The 20,973-nt window shown below is 38.1% G+C and overlaps 1 protein-coding gene and 1 non-coding gene across 4 annotated transcripts; both read left to right on the plus strand.

Moving 5' to 3' along the window:
* Window positions 1–5,496: 5,496 nt before the first annotated feature.
* On the plus strand, window positions 5,497–5,570 carry TRNAR-UCG (transfer RNA arginine (anticodon UCG)). Its single transcript has one exon. It is a non-coding gene; the product is annotated as a tRNA-Arg (tRNA).
* A 4,340-nt stretch (window positions 5,571–9,910) lies between these two features.
* LOC115694626 (cleavage and polyadenylation specificity factor subunit 3-I-like) lies at window positions 9,911–16,761 on the plus strand. 3 transcript variants are annotated; one of them, XM_056317408.1, is made up of 8 exons: window positions 9,911–10,403; window positions 12,253–12,415; window positions 12,599–12,803; window positions 12,910–13,007; window positions 13,359–13,404; window positions 13,493–13,642; window positions 14,456–16,096; window positions 16,401–16,761. In XM_056317408.1, exons 3-7 carry the CDS (start codon window positions 12,654–12,656, stop codon window positions 16,094–16,096), a joined length of 2,085 nt encoding a protein of 694 aa, XP_056173383.1. In that variant the 5' UTR covers window positions 9,911–10,403; window positions 12,253–12,415; window positions 12,599–12,653; the 3' UTR covers window positions 16,401–16,761. The 3 variants fall into 3 exon arrangements, with proteins under 3 accessions (XP_056173383.1, XP_056173386.1, XP_056173384.1); XM_056317411.1 differs by having other exon boundaries at window positions 12,253–12,336; XM_056317409.1 differs by lacking the exon at window positions 12,253–12,415.
* Window positions 16,762–20,973: the final 4,212 nt, after the last annotated feature.

Consider the following 20,973-nt stretch of genomic DNA (forward strand, 5'->3'; position numbering starts at 1 on the left):
ACATATAATTATATATTTAGCCCCAATTTTATACAAATTATTTTACGTATAACAGCAACAAATATTTTAATAAAAGCAACCCCTCCTAATTCGGTCGATCACTCAAAACGAAAATGATTATATTTCAGCAATTTATTTCTTACTTAAATTATTTTCGTTTGTTTACGTTTTCGCGTTAGTCATAACAAACCGGAATCAAAGCCTAGGGTAATTGTTAATTGATTGTTCTGGGTATTTTTTCTGTTTGCAATTGTCGCTATGGCTTCCAAGAACTTCGAGTTGGAGAAATTCACCGGCAGGAATAATTTTGTTCTGTAGCTCATTAAGATGTCCGCGTTGTTTGAGACATAGGGTTTGGATTTAGCATTGGAGGCAGCTGATGAAATTGCAGAAGAAAAGAATAATTTGGAATAATTTGAAGAAGAATCCCTATGCTGGAGGAAAAGAATTTCATATCATAGAAGCCAAGTATCAGAACTAGGAGATGGGAAAGAATCCCCAACCATCTCATCACTTCTTCACTTTGAAACCTTTAAATAAAGTGAAAAAGAATCCTCAGGAAAAGAAAAATAAGAAAGAATCATCTTGTACTAAAGAAATCTCCGCCCTTTTACGGCTCTTTGTTTAGTCTTCCACCGCAATTTATGGGACTTCGACCCGCCAAACGGGGGAGATCAGATTTGGGATCAATATGAATCCGGATCACATATCAAGTCATTTTAAATGGGCCAATACATGATCAACACATACCGGGTTCTATTCAAGTGGATTGTCCCATTTTTTTTGCCTCATTTCTCCCATCGATCAAGAAATAACTCTGGCCTTCGGTAAGTAGAGATTTAATGCAACAAAACATACAATGACATGGTATTCTTCTTCAATTATTAGGGTAAATATGTTTGAAACATCTACAAAACAACTGAAAACATATAGTACGTAAGCCGTGCACGCGAGTGATGGTTCTCCAAGGAGAAGCACCTTGCAAGATGCAGAGAAACCAAAGAGCATGTTCCTACTATCACTTTCCTTCGAGGGATGATGATATAAATAGTTCCTAAACTTTGGTTCAATGTGTAATGTTGTTCATGAACTTTTAATTTGTTTAATATAGTACCTGAACTATTAGTAAATAATCAATGTAGTTCTTAGACCCTAAACTCTTCATAAGTGTTCAATTTAGTCCCTAAACTATATTAAATTGTTTAATGTTATCTTTTCGTTAATTCAAGTTAACGAAATCTGCATCTTCCAATCCGTTAAGTTTGAATGGTGGACAAAAAAAAATACACATGGATTGTCAACGTAAGATATTTTTATCTCAAATTAGGAAAAGAAATTCCCACATGGGATATTTGAAGTCCCTAATTAATGTTTCCTTTTCTAAAGTATATGGATAAAATATGGATATGTTGACTCATCATTTTAACAATCCAACTCAACATATAATAATTCACGTCATCATAATGTCTAATTTGTCGTTTGAACAAACGGAATAACTATTTTGAATATTTATCAATAGTTTAGAAATTACATTGAACAAATTAAAAGTTCATGGACTATATTGAATATTTCCCAATAGATCAGAGACCACATTAAATAAATTAAAAGTTTAGGGACAACAATGCACATTAGGCCAAAGTCCAATGATCATTTGTGTTATTTTCCCTTCCTTCTGCGAGGCGAGTTCCTTGATTGCCTATTGCGTATCGCTGCCTTCACAAAAACTATTGAGAGGCACGATGGAGCCCCATCATTGCTTTTGGACTTTTTGCTCGCCTTTCGAGCATGCCATTGGAAAAAGCTATTGACCGCAAAAACTATTGGAAGCTCAATACCTTCACTTAGAAATATTGCCAAGGAGATCCCAAATCCAAGCACCTCAACATATTTAGTTATGGGTCAATTAGAATATATTAGCTACCACCCCAATTCTCTAATGTAAGATTTTTCTAACACAACTCACATGTGCATCTCATCAATCTCCCCTTCACTTAGGTGTGAGTTCAATATAAGGTCTGTTCTACCTTAATTCACGTATGAATCTCTACTTTGTTGTGTGTGATGGTTGCAACAACAACAATGCCCACCTTCATCCCGAACTACCACTGAGACTGCAGTGCTATGCCATAACACTAGGCTACCTGAAAATCGTTGGTCACGAGATTTCTTTCTTGAGATATTCACCAACCAATACACATTGGGTTTCTTGAGATATTTACCAAACACCAATACACATTAGGAGCCTAGGGAGATCACCATGAGAGAGTCTAAGTCTGAGCCTATCAACATATATAGTTGGACCTAAAAAACTTAAGCCAGTGAGTTATAAACTAACAAGGATATATTTATTACTTGAACCACATCAATTCTCCGATGTTGGCCTTTTCTAACACAACTCACACGTGCATCTCGACAAATGTCTAACCTAACCTACAAATGACATATAGAAAAATAATTGACAAATAGTCATTATGCATAGCAAGAAGAAACTAGTAGATTTCTCCATGAGGTGCAACCGTGACAACAGATGACATAACTCAAGACCGAATCCTGTTATCACCGATTGTGAAAATAGTTGGCCAGGGACCAAAAAAAGGGAATCACTAACAAGGCCACTAAGGCTGCGCATGACAACTTGCCAAACAGTGTTTGATTCTGTTCTTTTGTTCCCAGAATCAGTTTGGGAACAGAAATGCGTTTGTTTAATTTTTTGATTCTGGGCACAATTTTGTCAAAAATTGTTCCCAGAATCAGTTTTGGAGCAGAATCAAGAATAAAAAAAAAGTAGCTTCTTGATTCTGGGAACAATTTTGAGAATCAATTTTTTTTTCTTCTTCCTTTTCTTGGTTTTTAATTTAGCTTCTAATGTCCGGCCCGAGGACCGCCCTCGCCGGATCTGACAAGAATAAAATATTTTAATAAAAAATATTATTAATAAAAAATATTTTACCGGCCATGGCCATAAAAAAGAAAAAATATATATTTTTAATAAAAAATATTATTAATAAAAAAAATATTTTACCATCCATGGCCGGTGACCAGGCCATGGCAAAAAAAGAAAAAATATATATTTTTAATAAAAATATTTTAATAAAAAATATTATTAATAAAAAAAATATTTTACCGGCCATGGCCAGCGATCAGGCCATGGCAAAAAAAAATGTATATTTATAATAAAAATATTTTAATAAAAAAATTATTAATAAAAAAAATATTTTACAGGCCATGGCCGGCGATCAGGCCATCGCAAAAAAAAAAGAAAAAAATATATTTTTAATAAAAATATTTTAATAAAAAATATTATTAATAAAAAAAATATTTTACCGGCCATGGCTGGCGACCAGGCCATGGCCCAAAAAAATAAAAATATATATTTTTAAAAAAAAATTATTAATAAAAAAAATATTTTACCTGCCATAGCCGGCGACCAGGCCATGGCCCAAAAAAATAAAAATGTATATTTTTAATAAAATATTTTAATAAAAAATATTATTAATAAAAAAAATATTTTACCGGCCATGGCCGGCAACCAGGCCATGGCCAAAAAAAATAAAAATATATATTTTTAATAAAAATATTTTAATAAAAAATATTATTAATAAAAAAATATTTTACGGTCATGGCCGACGACCAGGCCATGGCAAAAAAAATAAAAAATACTTTTAATAAAAATATTATTAATAAAAAATATTTTACCGGTCATGGCCGGAAAGGTGCTATGGCCAAGAAGGAGGAAAAGAAAAAAAGAAAGAAATATTAAAATATTTAAAAATATTATTAATAAAAAGAAATTTTGTGGCGTTACCAAACGCATTTCTGTTCTTTTTCTTTTCCAGGGATGGAATTTTGGGCCGTTAACAAACGCCTTAAAATGTTCAGAATCAATTCCGGACACAAAATCAAAAAGAATCATTTCTGAGCAGAATCTGTTCCCGGGCACAGAATCGTTGTCATGCGCAGCCTAATTTACCCCTACTTTAGTCAAACTCATTCTTTAAAAGAAATACCTGCCCTCAGAGAGGAACTACACCTGAGAATAATTATGATCTATGAATATGCATCAAAATATCTACGAAGGTTTCAGTAGATTTGGTCGGTAAACCTCGAGCCAAATATGCTTGAGATCAGTTGTCTCTGCAATCGCACTAGGCCATGCCATTGTGATGTGTTGATTATGACTCGAAGTTAATCCGGATTGATTTATAATCGGACCCATGATTTAATAGCAATCCGAGCACATATTAGGAAAGTCGGGATTGAACTCTTGCCAACAGGACTGTGGGTAATGCAAAAAGGAAAAGCTATTTCCCACAAGAGTTCTTTTCCTTATTGAAGATTAGTCTTGTGCGCATAGTGAGTGTGCTTAATATTTGTTTAAACTGGGGAGTGATGCCGAGAGCATTGAGAGCCGTCATTTAAGAGAATTGAGAGTATAATAAAACTCTTTTCTGTGATTGGTTCTTGTGGATGATGGATGTTGTCAAAATTTTTGCCACAATTGAACATGTCATGAAATGTTCAGTATCTTGTTATTTAAAATATACTGTCTTTGCCCACCCAATTAACGTCGAGGAAAATCGGAAAAGAAGCTAAGATTGAAGAGACCTCCATCTTCGCAAACTAAAATGAAGGCCAATGATCATCATACATATGTTCAACTCTCACATTTGAGAAAATCCTAGTACGTGTTATTGAGTATATCGTAATCCTTTATCGGCTTGTTCTAATCTTTTGTCAAAATGATGTTATGTTTCATCAAAAGCTTGGTAAGTCTTACCTTAACTGCATTTTTTGCATGGACTCTAGGAACCTGGGCTCGGTTACGTACTTTTATCGATGCTTGCAAACTACCCGCATTTTACATGTATCGAGTAGGGCTCCATCTATTATATGACAGAGGTGGCCTCTAAGTTGTTCTAAGTAAAAGACGCTGAGATTTGAATGTAAAATCCGTCATATATAGACACTTGTTCGCTAATCACTAACACAACTGTAGAGGATGCTATATGCGATAACACGTGTGTATTAGTAAAAAAGAAATTCAAGAACCAAACATAGATATATATTGCCTGAATATTCTAATATGAATAATTGGCTCTAGTTATATATCTCACGTGATAGGAGATGATTAGACAGGATTAGGTGAAAAGAGCGTACAAGCGTTCATATGGAGAAAAAAGAAACACATCACTTTAGAAAAGAAAGTTAGATGATTGTAAGACGAAAAAAATTTTAGAATCAATTTTTGAAAGTAAGAAATTCAAATAGATTTTCCAATACTTATTTTCATTATTTTTAAATTATTGCGAAATTGTCCTTTTTGTCATACCGTGTTACTATGATATACCTTGACAAAATACATGAGCATTTAATCCAATTTTCCAACAAAAATTTGAGATTAAAAGTGTAAATAGTTTTTATGTCTATATAGTGGAGACGGCCTTTATGCAGAGAACTTGGTTTTAATATGTTGAAATGGAATTGTAGGCACGCCATGACCGCATAGCGCAGTGGATTAGCGCGTCTGACTTCGGATCAGAAGGTCGTGGGTTCGACTCCCACTGTGGTCGCTTTTTGTCTGCTTCTTCTTTTGCCCCCTTTTATCTATTTCGTTACCATGCTGCTATTTAATTTATTTTTTTTTAATTTATCTATTTTACTTTTACAAATTTCCACACATCTATCAACAATTCGACATGGATTCTCCTTTTATTTAGCTGCAAAATCTGTAGTTAGAGAGTCATGAGAAAGACTTTTCCCTCCAAAACTACAGCACTACCCTAACTATTTGAATATCCATGTCAAATACTGATCTTCTATATTTGATTCAGAAAACTAACAAGGCTAAAGAGTGCTTCGACGCCAAGTAAAGAAAAAATTTTCGTTTTGAGAGCGCTCTCTCTTGTGTTACGCATAATAGGTGGATTGAAATGTAAATCTTCTTTTATTAGGTACGATTAAAAAGTGTCCTACGGGCATCAATTAATAAGATTCGTTCAGATTGCTTGGCATAAGTGTTATTGCGAGATAAACCCTTTTGGACTCTTCCCATGATAATTGGGTCCTCTTCCATATGGAGGGGAAACTGTTAAAAGCCTCTTGATGCTGGGCCCATATGAAGCACCTTCTTGGAGATGGGATAACTACTTATCTCTGGCATGAGGATTGGCATGTCTTAGGACCTCAGCTAAGAATGTTGACAAGCAGGGTGGTTTAAGATTCTGCTATGTCCTACCATTCAAAGGTTGCAGATGTCCTACCATTAAAGAGTGCTTCGACGCCAAGTAAAGACAAATTCTCATTTTGGAAGCACTCTTTTTTCTCACAATAGATGCATTGAAATGTAAATCTTCCTTTATTAGGTACGATTAACAAGTGTTGCATGGGCATCGATTAACAAGATTCGTTCGGATTGCTTGGCGTACGTGTTATTCCGAGATACACCCTTTTGGACTCTTCCTGTGATACTTAGTTCCTCTTCTATTCGGAGGAAATTTGTTAAAAGCTTCCTGATGCCGGCCTCATATGAAGCACCCTTCTTGGAGATGGGATAACTACTTATCTTTGGTATGAGAATTGGCGTATCTTAGGACCTCAGCTAAGAATGTTGACAAGCAGGGTGGTTTAAGATTCTGCTATGTCCTACCATTCAAAGGTTGCAGATGTCCTACCATTAAAGAGTGCTTCGACGCCAAGTAAAGACAAATTCTCATTTTGGAAGCACTCTTTTTTCTCACGATAGATGCATTGAAATGTAAATCTTCCTTTATTAGGTACGATTAACAAGTGTTGCATGGGCATCGATTAACAAGATTCGTTCGGATTGCTTGGCGTACGTGTTATTCCGAGATACACCCTTTTGGACTCTTCCTGTGATACTTAGTTCCTCTTCTATTCGGAGGAAATTTGTTAAAAGCTTCCTGATGCCGGCCTCATATGAAGCACCCTTCTTGGAGATGGGATAACTACTTATCTTTGGTATGAGAATTGGCATATCTTAGGACCTCAGCTAAGAATGTTGACAAGCAGGGTGGTTTAAGATTCTGCTATGTCCTACCATTCAAAGGTTGCAGATGTCCTACCATTAAAGAGTGCTTCGACGCCAAGTAAAGACAAATTCTCATTTTGGAAGCACTTTTTTTCTCACGATAGATGCATTGAAATGTAAATCTTCCTTTATTAGGTACGATTAACAAGTGTTGCATGGGCATCGATTAACATGATTCGTTCGGATTGCTTGGCGTACGTGTTATTCCGAGATACACCCTTTTGGACTCTTTCTGTGATACTTAGTTCCTCTTATATTCGGAGGAAATTTGTTAAAAGCTTCCTGATGCCGGCCTCATATGAAGCACCCTTCTTGGAGATGGGATAACTACTTATCTTTGGTATGAGAATTGGCGTATCTTAGGACCTCAGCTAAGAATGTTGACAAGCAGGGTGGTTTAAGATTCTGCTATGTCCTACCATTCAAAGGTTGCAGATGTCCTACCATTAAAGAGTGCTTCGACGCCAAGTAAAGACAAATTCTCATTTTGGAAGCACTCTTTTTTCTCACGATAGATGCATTGAAATGTAAATCTTCCTTTATTAGGTACGATTAACAAGTGTTGCATGGGCATCGATTAACAAGATTCGTTCGGATTGCTTGGCGTACGTGTTATTCCGAGATACACCTTTTTGGACTCTTCCTGTGATACTTAGTTCCTCTTCTATTTAGAGGAAATTTGTTAAAAGCTTCCTGATGCCGGCCTCATATGAAGCACCCTTCTTGGAGATGGGATAACTACTTATCTTTGGTATGAGAATTGGCGTATCTTAGGACCTCAGCTAAGAATGTTGACAAGCAGGGTGGTTTAAGATTCTGCTATGTCCTACCATTCAAAGGTTGTAGATGTCCTACCATTAAAGAGTGCTTCGACGCCAAGTAAAGACAAATTCTCATTTTGGAAGCACTCTTTTTTCTCACGATAGATGCATTGAAATATAAATCTTCCTTTATTAGGTACGATTAACAAGTGTTCCATGGGCATCGATTAACAAGATTCGTTCGGATTGCTTGGCGTACGTGTTATTCCGAGATACACCCTTTTGGACTCTTCCTGTGATACTTAGTTCCTCTTCTATTCGGAGGAAATTTGTTAAAAGTTTCCTAATGTGGGCCCATATGAAGCACCTTCTTTGAGACGAGATAACTACTTATCTCTGACATAACGATTGGCATGTCTGAGGACCTCAGCTAAGAATATTGACAAGTAGGGTGGTTTTAAGATTCTGCTATGTCTTCCCATTCAAAGGTTGCAGATGTTATTGAAGGCCAAAGTCGGCATTAGCATGTATGAGATTTTGTGATTCAATTGTCAACTGTTCTAAAAGTTTAAACTGTTAGATAAAAGCGTGATTTAATATTTAAATATTCTATCATTCCGCCCACAGTTAGTCTAGTCTTTTTTCTTTTTTACTTTGTACTAAGCGTGAACATATTTAATTGGAGAGGCAAATAGGAATTGGAAAGATTTGAACTCAGGACCTCATACTCTAATACCATGTGAGATTTTGTAAAACCACCACCAACTGTACTAAAATCTTGAACTATTAGATGAAGCAGTAATTTAATATTTAAATATTCTATCAACTTGCGGCTAGATCTGAGGATTTAGTTGAAATTCCAAGCTAATATTTGTGGTTCTCGGGTTCCTGATCCTTCCATATGCCTAATTGAGTTATTTAGAGGCCGACTACTTCAGTTATTTTCGCAGTTGGGAGTGCTAGGAATGAGCTGAGGCCTGTAAGGTTTGCGAGCTGCGGGGTACGAACGGAGTTGGTTCAATCCAACCATTCCAAAACATTGCTTCATTGCATGGTTAGCTATGCATGATAGGCTGGTTATTTCTCCTCTGTCCTGCTTTTGCCATTTTGCTGATGAAGATAGGAGCCATTTGTTCTATGCTTGTCCTGTTTAGTCCAGAGTCAGGACTGCCGTTCTGGAGCCGCATCTCATCCCTCCAATTCCTGATGGCTGGGATGATGAAGTTGCTCGGGCAGTTCCTGGTTTTAAGGGGATGCCATATCCAAAATTTGCCTTTTAAACTCACTTGGCTGGGAATGAATGTTGGCATATACAAAATTTGCCTTTTAAACTCACTTGGCTGGGAATGAATGCTGGCATGATCTCTTCTTGATCTGACAATGTGGATTGGATTGTGTAAAAGATAAAAGGGAAGTTCTCAGGGATAAAGATTCTTACTTGTGCTTATGTTCGGAGGAAAATAAACGTGGACACCCCCTAGAACACTTTACTCTAAATGGAACCTTCATTAGCTTTTGTGAGTCTTGAGCATGAAGCAGGATTTTGCTCTCCTGCTTTTGGTCCTTTACAACAACAACATCAACAATTCCTCTTTACAAAAGAAGTGACTATTTTTTATTTTTATTGTTAGTGAATAGCTAATTGCGAGCTCTCATCCACAACTTACCTTTTTTTTTTTTCACATTTACAGGTACCTCCCCTATCTATTTGTCCTCCTTTTTTTCTCCGTCTTTTTATGAAAGCGATGCGTGCAATGGTAAAAGAAAACCGCCCCCTCCATCTCGCGTATCATAAATTACGATTTTACTTCAGCCTTACAAGAGAATATTATTGTCGGCACCTGAATTTTAGTCGATACATCAAATGGGCATTTAGATAATGAAAATTTAATACAAAGAGAGAAAAAAAAAGTAAAAAAGAAAAGAAAAAGCTGGGCCAATCAATTCATATTGGCCCAATTCGCGCAACTCTGCCCCATCTATAAAATTAGCCCATGTCATTTTTTTAATGGGCTTTGGTACATGAAGCCCAAAGGAAGGGAAGGGAAGGCCCAGCCCAGTCTTTCTAGGTTACCCGTGAGCAAGAGGAGGACACAGCAGCAAAACGGGGTTGGCTCCATCTCTCCGATCATCTTCTTCAGAAACTTTCGCCTTAGAGCTTGGCCGCCGCCGTTAGCCTCCGCCGCTGACCACCGCGAATTCCGACTTCATTGCTCCTCAGTCGCCACCGTCCTTTCTCCCCCTTCGCCAACGTTCTTCTTCGTGAGAAATGCACGCCGTACACGACACGAGAGAGAGACAGAGAGAGATGAGGAAACTCGAGGGTGAACGCTTTGTGGGGAGTTGATTCTTGGAATCCGCTCGTCGTCCCCGAAGTCGCTAACCATCGTTCGCTGCTGCTGTGCTGACTAGCGATTCGGGAGGAGAACCTGGACTTGCTCTGTTCTGCTTTGCTCAGCGACCCAGGAATATCGAGGTGGGAAAATCGCGCTGGGGACACGCTCGATACCCGTGACTCCGATCACTGGAGATAAGCCAAACTCCCATCGTTGATCTAGTCGCCCATCGTAGCTCTGTTTCCACACATCGCCCAGGTAGCGCTGATGTCCTGACCTACTCTGTTTTGACAAAGGAGGGAACCTAGACGTCATTATCTCCGTTAGGATAGGAGTCGGTTTTACTCATGTATGCCTTCCTGATTCTGAATGTCTGTCTCACCATGCTCGGCACACTTGATGACTCGAACAAACGCACGTCACCTGTTCGATGAAATGTCTATGAGAATTCAGTGCCGGTTATTTTCGTTTCTGTCTAATCCGAAAGTACATTTTGACCTGGATTAAATGATGTTAATTGATTTTTAAGTCATTCGAGTATGAGTTTAGCCATTTCATCATGACCCAAGTATCCCTGCTTTTCTCTACTGGATGTTCTATGCCCCCACTGGCGTTAAATCCGTGATTGGTTGCGAGAACACGGCCGGAGTTGATGTCCGCGTCGTCGGCGACTCGGTGGAGGACGGTGCGGTAATTGTTGGTGGCATTTGGTGAAGCTGTCGCAGGTGGTGGTGTTGATTTTGCCTGTGGTTTGTCCTGGGAATGACTTGATGAATATGCGAATGGGGGGGTATTGAGTAGTCTAGGAACGATGGATCTTTGAGGAAAATATAAAAATATATAAAAAAAATGGGGAAGAATGATAACAAAATGGGCTTAATTTGTTTGGTAACATTTGGGCTTAATTCTAGCTATAGGGTTTGTGAGTGTTGGGCTTAAGTTGAAATTTTGGTAAGTTGGGCTTGGTTTAGGTTCAATGAGTTCGGGCTTAATTCAGTTTGGGATAATTAAAATTTAAAAATTTTAAAAAATCGAAAAATATTAATTTAAAAAATCAGGAAATGGCTAGAAATAAAATCCTGTTAATTCTTAGTAATAGATTTGTTTTAGTTTCAATTGGATAATATAACCTTGAGTTTAGGAGTATTTAGTGTTTACCTTGGATATAGCTTATGGTTTAGATAGATTAATCCTTTATTTGAATTAAGGTGATAAGGTTGCTATCTTGGAGCTTAATAACGAGGCCGAGTTATATTGTTTGCCCAACTTGTATCGTCCAACTTGTATCGGGTTATTATACTACACTTCACCATTTTATTCACTTTTCATTGCAATTATTGATTTGTTTGTTTGTTGTGATTGCTTTTTACGTAGTTTTTATGTTGTAATTCGTGGTTAGGTTACATTATAAGGCCGTAATAAATACAAAAACATTGTATGAACACTTAGCGGATGTGGACCTTAGGATTCATAATTTTTGTTATAAAGACTGCATGGACATCTTAATTGACAAATAATCAAATTTAGGTAACGAAAGGACACTAATTAGATAATTAGTGTAATCAAATCTCATACCTTACATTTTTTATTACGTAGGAAGTGAGGTATACTATCACACTTCGCTCACTTTCTAACAAATCCTAATAGGTTAATAGCGATTCATTATACAAAATTTTCATAGAGTTAATCGAAATTTAAATGAAAATCCCAATATCACATAAGGTAAGGACCATTGTTCTCTAATTTGGCATTACCAGTCCTTTCCTCGACACTGTGTTGGGAGGGTCGCGAAATTATATGTCAAGAATATATTAGATATTTTGAGGGTGGATACCAAATTCAAAAGTTGATTTTATGGATAGAGTATATAATGATAATAATAATAATAATAACAACGCCAAGCGCGAAAATGTTTGATGGCTCTAACAAAATTGATATTGGTAGGAAAAATATTTTGAAAAAATATATGAAAGAATAAGTGCACAAAATGGCGGAAGTTAATAAGAAATGGAAGTTTAATTAAAGTTATAGTGAGAAAATGGGTGATTATTTCTCAAATTTCTTAGGTAATAATTAATAATTATAGTTTCATTTGGCGGAGTTGTAGGCGGGCAAGCGGCTGGGGATTCTAGGGCTGTAGCTCAACTTTGCTCTCCCTCCCGCTCTGCATTCTGGCGGTCTCTGGAGTTCTGTGAGTGTCTCTTGTCTACACTCCAATCTGCTTCTCTCGGCGTTAGGTTTTCTTGTCATATGGTGGCGGAAATTTGAATGTGGGTGCTTGTTATTATTCGTTGATTCCTTCTCTTTTGTTCGTCTTCGTGTTGTGCATTCTTGGGTTTGGTTTTCTTTTTCGTCTCTTGGTCGTTCTTGGGTTCGATTTCGTGTGTTGGGTTCTTGCCTGTTGTTTGAAGCAGCTTCGAACGTGTTGCTTTTTTCTTCCCCTTTGTCCACAGGGCAGTACATTCCTGGTGAAGCTGAAGGGCCTGTTGCGAATACTTCTTGCCATATATGGCTTCCGCAGGACAGGCGCCGTCTCTGAAGAGGCGGGATCCGCCGGCCGGGAGAGTAGGCGACCAGCTGATCATTACTCCCCTCGGTGCGGGCAATGAAGTGGGTCGGTCCTGCGTCTACATGTCTTTCAAAGGGAAGACTGTGTTGGTACTGCTTCTTGCTTGGTTTTCATGAGTTCTTCGGTTTGGAGTTTTAGCCAACATGGGTTGGTGTCTCTCGTGATCTTTTCGTAATTGTTGTATGTCGATGACAGTTTGATTGTGGAATTCATCCTGCTTACTATGGAATGGCTGCTCTTCCGTACTTCGATGAGATTGACCCTTCGACAATTGACGTCCTTCTAATTACTCAGTACGTGTTGTCTGCCTTCTCTATTAGCATTAACTTAGCTTTGGTGAGGAGGTCCACTCCTCCCATTATGTGCAGTTGCCTTTCCTGGTGTTTGCTCTTAATTTGCTTCAACAATGGTTCTTTCTTCCTACGACTTGCCAAAGGAATTCGTCATTGCCCCTCAGTAGGATCCCATCCTAGTTCAATCCATTGGGCTGTTATCAAATTATCAGCACCAATGTCTGTAAAGTTTGGGATGGGCTTCTCACTAGCTTGCATTATTGCTGATTTATATTTCTACCCCTCACTTTGATATTTAGCTTCCACAGTAAAGGTCTCTGGTCTTTATCAGTCGATGTTGACTGCTTGCAGCTTCCACTTGGATCACGCAGCTTCCTTACCATACTTTTTGGAAAAGGTCAGCGGCTATATTAGAGTAAAAACATACTTTTAATTATTGAATTTTACTCTGATTCCGATAACCTGAATTGCTCTCATTTTTCCAGACTACATTTAAAGGACGTGTCTTCATGACTCATGCTACAAAGGCTATATACAAGCTGCTTTTGTCAGATTATGTAAAAGTGAGCAAGGTCTCAGTTGATGATATGCTTTATGATGAACAAGATATATTGCGTTCAATGGATAAGATTGAGGTATTTCCTTCATTCGTTGAGCCCATTCTTCATGCCACACAAATTTGCTTGCTAATGTTTGCCTTGGGGATTCCTCCTTGGTGACCAATTTGTTGAATTTTGCTGATTCTAGAAGGGATAATATATTTGATGAAGAAGCAGAATAATCTTGGTTTTCACACAGTCATGGATGGATTGCTTGTGTATACCATTTACATGTCAGAAGCATGTGCAGGCTTTAGCTATACCTCGGGCTCAGTAGGATTCAATTGTTTTTTTTTTTAGGTGAATTGAAGATTCCCTATATGCTTGAACCCACCATTACTCGTATGTTACCTTTCAACGAATAATTGTTCAGCATCAAGCTGATATGAGTTTTGTTTCTTTTAAGATGAAGCACAGGATCCTTCTTCTGTTGCAACTCAAGCTGTCTCCGGCCGCTTTTATTGACAATATAGTTTATTTATCCCCAGTTGTGGAATATGTATGAAACTGGATAAACTAGTGCTCTCAATGGATAAACTAGTTGTCTCAATAGTTATGTGTCATACAGTTGCTATATGTGTCGTACACTTGTAGTATCTATTCTACGGGATATTCGCCTAGGATTATGACTCGATGTTGTCTAGTCTACCAGACATTGGCGATTAACTTATCATGGATATGTTGGGTTGTGTTTCGTGTGACAATGTCTTCTGATGGAATGTTAATTATTCAATGTAAATGAACGGGCAATCATCTTACTTTTGCTGTTCTTTGAACTTCCTTGGATGCATATTGTCTTAACTAACGATCCCAATGCATGTAAATTACGTTAGCTATTTTTAATTGTAGGTAATTGATTTCCACCAAACAGTTGAAGTGAATGGGATTCGATTTTGGTGTTATACTGCTGGCCATGTTCTCGGTGCTGCAATGTTCATGGTCGATATTGCTAGTGTACGAGTCCTTTACACTGGTGATTATTCCCGTGAAGAAGATAGGCATCTCCGAGCTGCAGAGATTCCTCAGTTCTCACCTGATATCTGCATAATTGAGTCCACTTTTGGAGTGCAGCTTCATCAACCTCGTCATATTCGGGAGAAACGGTTCACTGATGTCATCCATTCTACTGTTTCTCAAGGAGGTAGAGTCCTTATCCCTGCATTTGCTCTTGGTCGTGCTCAAGAACTTCTGTTGATCCTTGACGAGTTCTGGTCCAACCACCCTGAGCTCCATAATATTCCTATATATTATGCTTCCCCCCTTGCAAAGAAGTGTATGGCTGTTTATCAAACATATATCAATTCCATGAATGAGAGGATCCGTAGCCAATTTGCAACAGCAAATCCTTTTGACTTCAAGCATATTTCGCCGCTAAAGAGTATTGAGAATTTTAATGACGTCGGGCCATCAGTTGTTATGGCTAGTCCCGGCGGGCTTCAAAGTGGGTTATCGCGTCAACTATTTGACATGTGGTGCTCTGACAAGAAAAATGCTTGTGTCATTCCTGGATATGTCGTGGAAGGGACTCTAGCAAAGACCATCATCAATGAACCGAAGGAAGTCACTCTGATGAATGGTCTCACTGCTCCTCTTAACATGCAAGTTCATTATATTTCCTTCGCTGCCCATGCTGATTTTGCTCAGACAAGCGCGTTTTTGGATGAGATAATGCCTCCAAACATCGTTCTTGTTCATGGAGAAGTAAATGAGATGGGAAGGCTCAAACAGAAGCTAGTTACTCAGTTTGCTGATCGCAACACCAAAATCATGATGCCAAAGAATTGTCAATCAGTTGAAATGTACTTCAATTCAATGAAAATGGCAAAAACTATTGGGAGGCTGGCTGAGAAGACCCCAGAAGTGGGTGAGACTGTTAGTGGCCTTCTGGTAAAGAAAGGCTTCACTTATCAAATAATGGCACCTGAAGATCTTCACGTTTTCTCTCAGTTGTCTACAGCAACTACTAATCAGAGGATCACAATTCCTTATACAGGTGCGTTTGGTGTAATAAGCCACCGGCTGAAGCAGATATATGAAAGTGTGGAATCTTCAGTAGATGAGGAATCTGGCATTCCCATGTTACGTGTGCATGATCGAGTAACAGTGAAGCAGGAATCTGATAAACATATTTCACTGCACTGGAATTCGGATCCTATAAGTGACATGGTTTCAGATTCCGTTGTTGCTCTTGTCTTGAACATAAGCCGTGAATTTCCCAAGGTCGTGGTTGAAACAGAGGCTATGAAAACTGAAGAAGAAAGTGAGAAAAAGGTAGAGAAGATCTTTCATGCACTTCTAGTTTCTCTCTTTGGGGATGTGAAATTTGGTGAGAATGGAAAGCTGGTGATAAATGTGGATGGGAATGTAGCGCATCTGGACAAGCAGAGTGGGGATGTGGAGAGTGAAAATGAAGGCCTTAAGGAAAGGGTAAGGACTGCATTTCAGCTAATCCAGAGTGCTGTAAAGCCAATATCCTTGCCAGGTTCTTAGGTATCTTTCATGTTTCTTGTAGCTTTCTTGTTTCAGGTCATTCTCTAACCATAGATTGTAGCATCAAGCTCATGGTATGTATATCCTCAACTCACAATCTAAGTTCAGCCCAAGTTTTAAGCATCTAAAGTTGGATCTCAGCTCTCAGAACAAGTTTCAACAGTTGCGCTTGGATTACTTATTTTTTTGTACTTTTACGTATTTAATTTTGGTGTCTGAAGGCTGGCTAGGCACGAGTGTCACCTTGCAGAAGAGACTTGCCATTTCTTTTCCTGAATGCAAATTTTCTAATTCATGCGAGCAGGTTTGTGAAGACAGCCTGTGTGCTACATGGGAAGGTGCATCCATGCGGTTATGCCGAGGCTTTGTGATGTCTAGCTTTCACGTACCAAGGAACGGCCAAATCACGAACTTTGTCATCATTGCTTTACTCGTGACGAGTTGATGGGGAATTGATGAGTAATTGGGTAAAAATTTTGTGCTTGGGTCATACTTAGCTGAGATGACAAGTGGGGCGATATGGTCCTTTTTACCCGAGTTTGGGTTTGTCTCACTAATCTGTACCCTTTTGATTACAATTCTGTCGGTTAAACCAAACGATGGTGTATCGGTATGTCCCAAATCCTCGGCATTTAAAAGAGTTTGGAAATTATGAGATCCCAAAAGTATGTTGTGGTCGAAATTAAAGTGCAGTCATCGGCTACTAACTTGTGTAGTTCCCTCCCATACTGAAACGACAAGTATACAACCCGAGCTTGGGGATCGCAAATGCTTTAGAAATCGATCTATTTGTTGAATGGACAATTATACCACCAGATCATGATCATCTTTTGTAGCATTTGCCAACATTTGACCAGAAAGTTTCGTGAATTAGGCCTTTGAAGATCATGACCAACTTGTACTAATGTCAATGATACAACACGATGATTAACGGGTGAGGCTTTTCTCTTACCTACGTTCTCCACTAATTTTCTTTCAACGTTCTTGTCACTGAACCCACAGCTCTCACTGCACAAACCAATGGTGGCGGGGCCGCTTTGGGACTATACTAGAAACCCAAACTCGACAAGTACCGTATACACCTTCGATGTCAAACCCAAAGGACAACTTTTGGAATGAAGTTCTAAAGACATCCTCCGTATATGAGAACCTTAAACACATGGGAATCGGCACGATTGGTGATTAGATTTCACTAGTAACTTAGCCCACGCTTTGCACAAACATGTGTATTTACATAATTTTGAATTGGCAACGAGTCAATAATATGAGATGTGATGTAAGAGTTAAGATGAAATTTGTTTAATGATTATATACAGTGTTCTGGAAGAATCTCATGCTTTACGGAGGCGTAAGATTAAGACTTTGCGAAAAGACTGTTTCCTAAGCACAAAGAATATGAATTGAAAAAATGATTATTAGCGTACAATGATAGAAGCTATACTAGAAATAAGTTTATTCAAAAAGTAGATAAAATCTTAATATATATTTTAATTCCTTTTTACAAGTTTAGACTCAATAAGAGATAAAATCTCGATATACTTTTGTTTAATCCGTCGGTCGCTTGATCTAGCCTATTCACTGTTGTAATGAAAAATATTGGTCTTCCAAGGTTGTCAGTACGCGATCTGACTTAGGATCGATGAAGGTGTCTACAAGGACTAGATCGTAACATCCTAAAAATTACACCAACAATGCAAAAATCTTGGATAGTCATATGGAATTTATTTGCTATGAACAATGTGTGTTGTTGAAACTCCAAAATAGCGTGAATTTAAATTTTATGCCATATTCATATTATATGTACCGGTAAATTTGACTTTTCTAGTACCTAAATATGAGGATACAAGAGATATCTGAATATACGTATTTCAAGGTTAAAGAATGTAAAAATAGCATCTATAGGACCGGTAGGATCATATTGATCCTATGTTCCTTTTTTTTTTAGTTTAGGATCGTGACCATGTAAAGATCCTTGCAAATTAAGATCTTACTATAGATCCGACTCATTTCTTAAGTTTTGAATGGTAGGATCCTACTTATGCAATTCCATCTTCTTGGCCTGGGAAGATATGACTCGGTTTCATTTTGCATGCATGACGGCGAGTATTGAAATGATTTTATCGATTGGTCATGTCGTATAGGCCCGAGTTGTACATATAATCGCTTCCATACATGATGTCATATTGGGGAAAGTTTTTTGCGGTTAGGATGACGGGAACGGCAGAGGGTGCAATATGTTTGTTTTTCCACTATAGCTTGGCCATTACCTTTGTAGGGGAATAGTCAGGAGGACTCCAGCATCACGAAGGTAAATTTTGGTGTATCGCGAACTAATTTCTATTCTTGAGGCCTTGTATTAGTCGGGGTTTCGTTACAGAGTCCTCTGGCTACAGGTTGTGAGGAAAAATGGGGAAGGCCTGATGCAATTTCTTATTGAAAGGTGGATTTTAGTGCATTAGCAGTGTTGGGGAATGGTCGCGTGCTCGATGCTTAGCGTGTAGATCTGTCAAAATGGGTCATAGGTTATATTTAATGGGCCAAGTTGTTATGTAGATTAATATATATTCACTAAATGGGTTTAGAATGGTAAAGCTCAAAATAATAAGGGTATTAAATAGATTCACGGCTTACTTAGACCCAACTCACTTTTATAACTCTTTTTTCACTCTTGCTCGCCCTCATCAGATCTCGCGCTTACTCACTCCTCGTTCTCATCTTAGTTTTGGTATGAGTTTTCCTAGATGCAGTTAGATATGGAAGTGTTTTAATAATATGGGTCTGGTAAATGCTAGATTTGAGTTGGGTTGGGTAAGCATCACTAGATTTGCTTTGTATGGAAATGGGTTAATTTGAGTCGGACTATTTTTAACCTAACCTAATCCACCCGCTTGACGGGTCTATTGGCGTGTAATGGCATGTGGCTTTGCTTTGCTTGTCCTGGCGTCGGCATGAGAATTGCATGAATTACCTGAGGGGCATTCATTCACAAAATTAGGATCACATAGTTCCCTGGAGCTGTTCGGTTCTGCCTAGTAATCATTCTCCCAATTTTTGCTCCCTCTTGTATTTTTTGTTCCAGACGCTGTACCAGAAGTTCCAGAAACCTTCTTGTGGCTTGGCAGGACTGGAGGACCTGTTTGCCAGCAAGATCAGAAGAAGTTTTCATTCCGTTTGCTTCAGAAAATGAATTCCATTTTTGAAGTGCTTGGGCTCTCATTTGATTGCTGAAAATAGCTTGTGATTAAAATTTGTTTAAACCTTTGCAGGAAGAGTTGGTAGTATGCGAATGCGGGTTCAATAGTCGTCGACGCCTAAATTTTACCCAAAGGTATTTCTCGCATTGCCGAAAAAAGGGAAAAAAACGCGAAAACCGGGATTTAGTTCCCTACCAAAATGTCTCTTTACTATGCATTGGAACCTTGCATTTCATGTTTAAGTGTTGGATAGTTTTTTGTTGTTTTTTCTGGTCGAAAGTGTTGGATAGTTATATTATATATTAGTTGTTCTATTTCTGGACAGAAAAGAGAATGGGTGGAGAGATACAACATGGTCACTAGGTGTTATATTAGTAATTTTTTTTTATCTCTCAATTAATTTAGTTCTATTTTAGCTAGTCATCCTTATTCTAAAATATTGGGAATTTGGAACCCAAGACTCGTTTTCCGCCAAAAAAAAGATAATTTACATTATAAATATATTTATGGAAAGAATCAATGAAAACAAATATATATTTTATAAGTTAAAGTGGTTGGTAAGAATAACGAGACTCCAATGCGCGCTGCGCGTAAATGTTTGATGGCTGTAACATCAATTTATATCGGTAAGAAAAGGAATAAGTATATCAGAAGTGCTAAAACGTCTTATCATGGGAGTACGATTAAGTTCTAAAACTTTCAAAAAGTGCAATCAAACCCTTAAATTTGTCGATTTGGTCTAACTAAGTCATTCCGTAAACTCTGTTAATTCATCTAACGAAAAATGATGAGGTGTCATTTTTTTAATTATTTTCTCTCTTATACATGATGATTACTTTAACTAAAGCATGAAGTATAATACCCAAACAACGTAGTTTTGGACCAAATCTTTAGTTTTACAATCTCAAATCTGGTCGTTTTGGACCAAATCTTAGTTTGATAATCTCAAATCTTACTTAAATTAGATTAAAAAAAGGAAAAGACTAACATTTATTAAAAACAAGAAACTATGCAAAAGAGAGCGAGAGAGAGATCTAGGCTTATTAAATTAGGGAATTTCGCGAGGTTTCCGAATGAGGGGATTAATGGGAGTGCTCCTTGCTCTCTTTTTCTTTCCCCTGTTTTTCTCTCATGTTGCATGCATAGCAAGCAGGATGCCAGGCCTATTTTGGTTAAGGCACATGAAGCATTACTTGGAGCTACTGATGTGAGGCCTTTCATGTTGAAGATGAAGGGCGAAATCGATCCCGTGGAAGGCCCGAAGCCGGCGTCGCCTCGTGTTCCGCCGCCGTCGATTGAACCGGGTGGCTCTAGCAAGCTCCTTTGTACAAGATAACACTCGACTTCTTGCAAGAAAAGTTGATCGGAGATGGAGGTCTGTTTGATATCTCTCAAATCCTAGGCTGGTGAGGGTTGCCGGACATTTCCGGTGATGGGCTGTGGTCGCGGCCCACCGGCGAGGGCCTTGTGACTTTTCTTTTTAGTTTGGGTTTTTTTTTTCCAATAAATTTTAGCCTTTTCATTTTTTAATCTAATTTACGTAAGATTTAGGGAAGAAGATCAACAAAAATGCCTCATAGGAGAGAGAATATAATGAAAAAAATGATAGGTTAGCATTTTAGGCAAAGTTAACAAAAAAACTTGATTGCATTGATTTGACAAGTTTTAGAATTTGATTGCACT

The sequence above is a fragment of the Syzygium oleosum genome, unplaced genomic scaffold, assembly GCF_021117445.2.
Source record: "Syzygium oleosum isolate NSW1041296 unplaced genomic scaffold, Sole_v2.1 Sole_v2.13, whole genome shotgun sequence".
Taxonomy (NCBI): Eukaryota; Viridiplantae; Streptophyta; class Magnoliopsida; order Myrtales; family Myrtaceae; genus Syzygium; species Syzygium oleosum.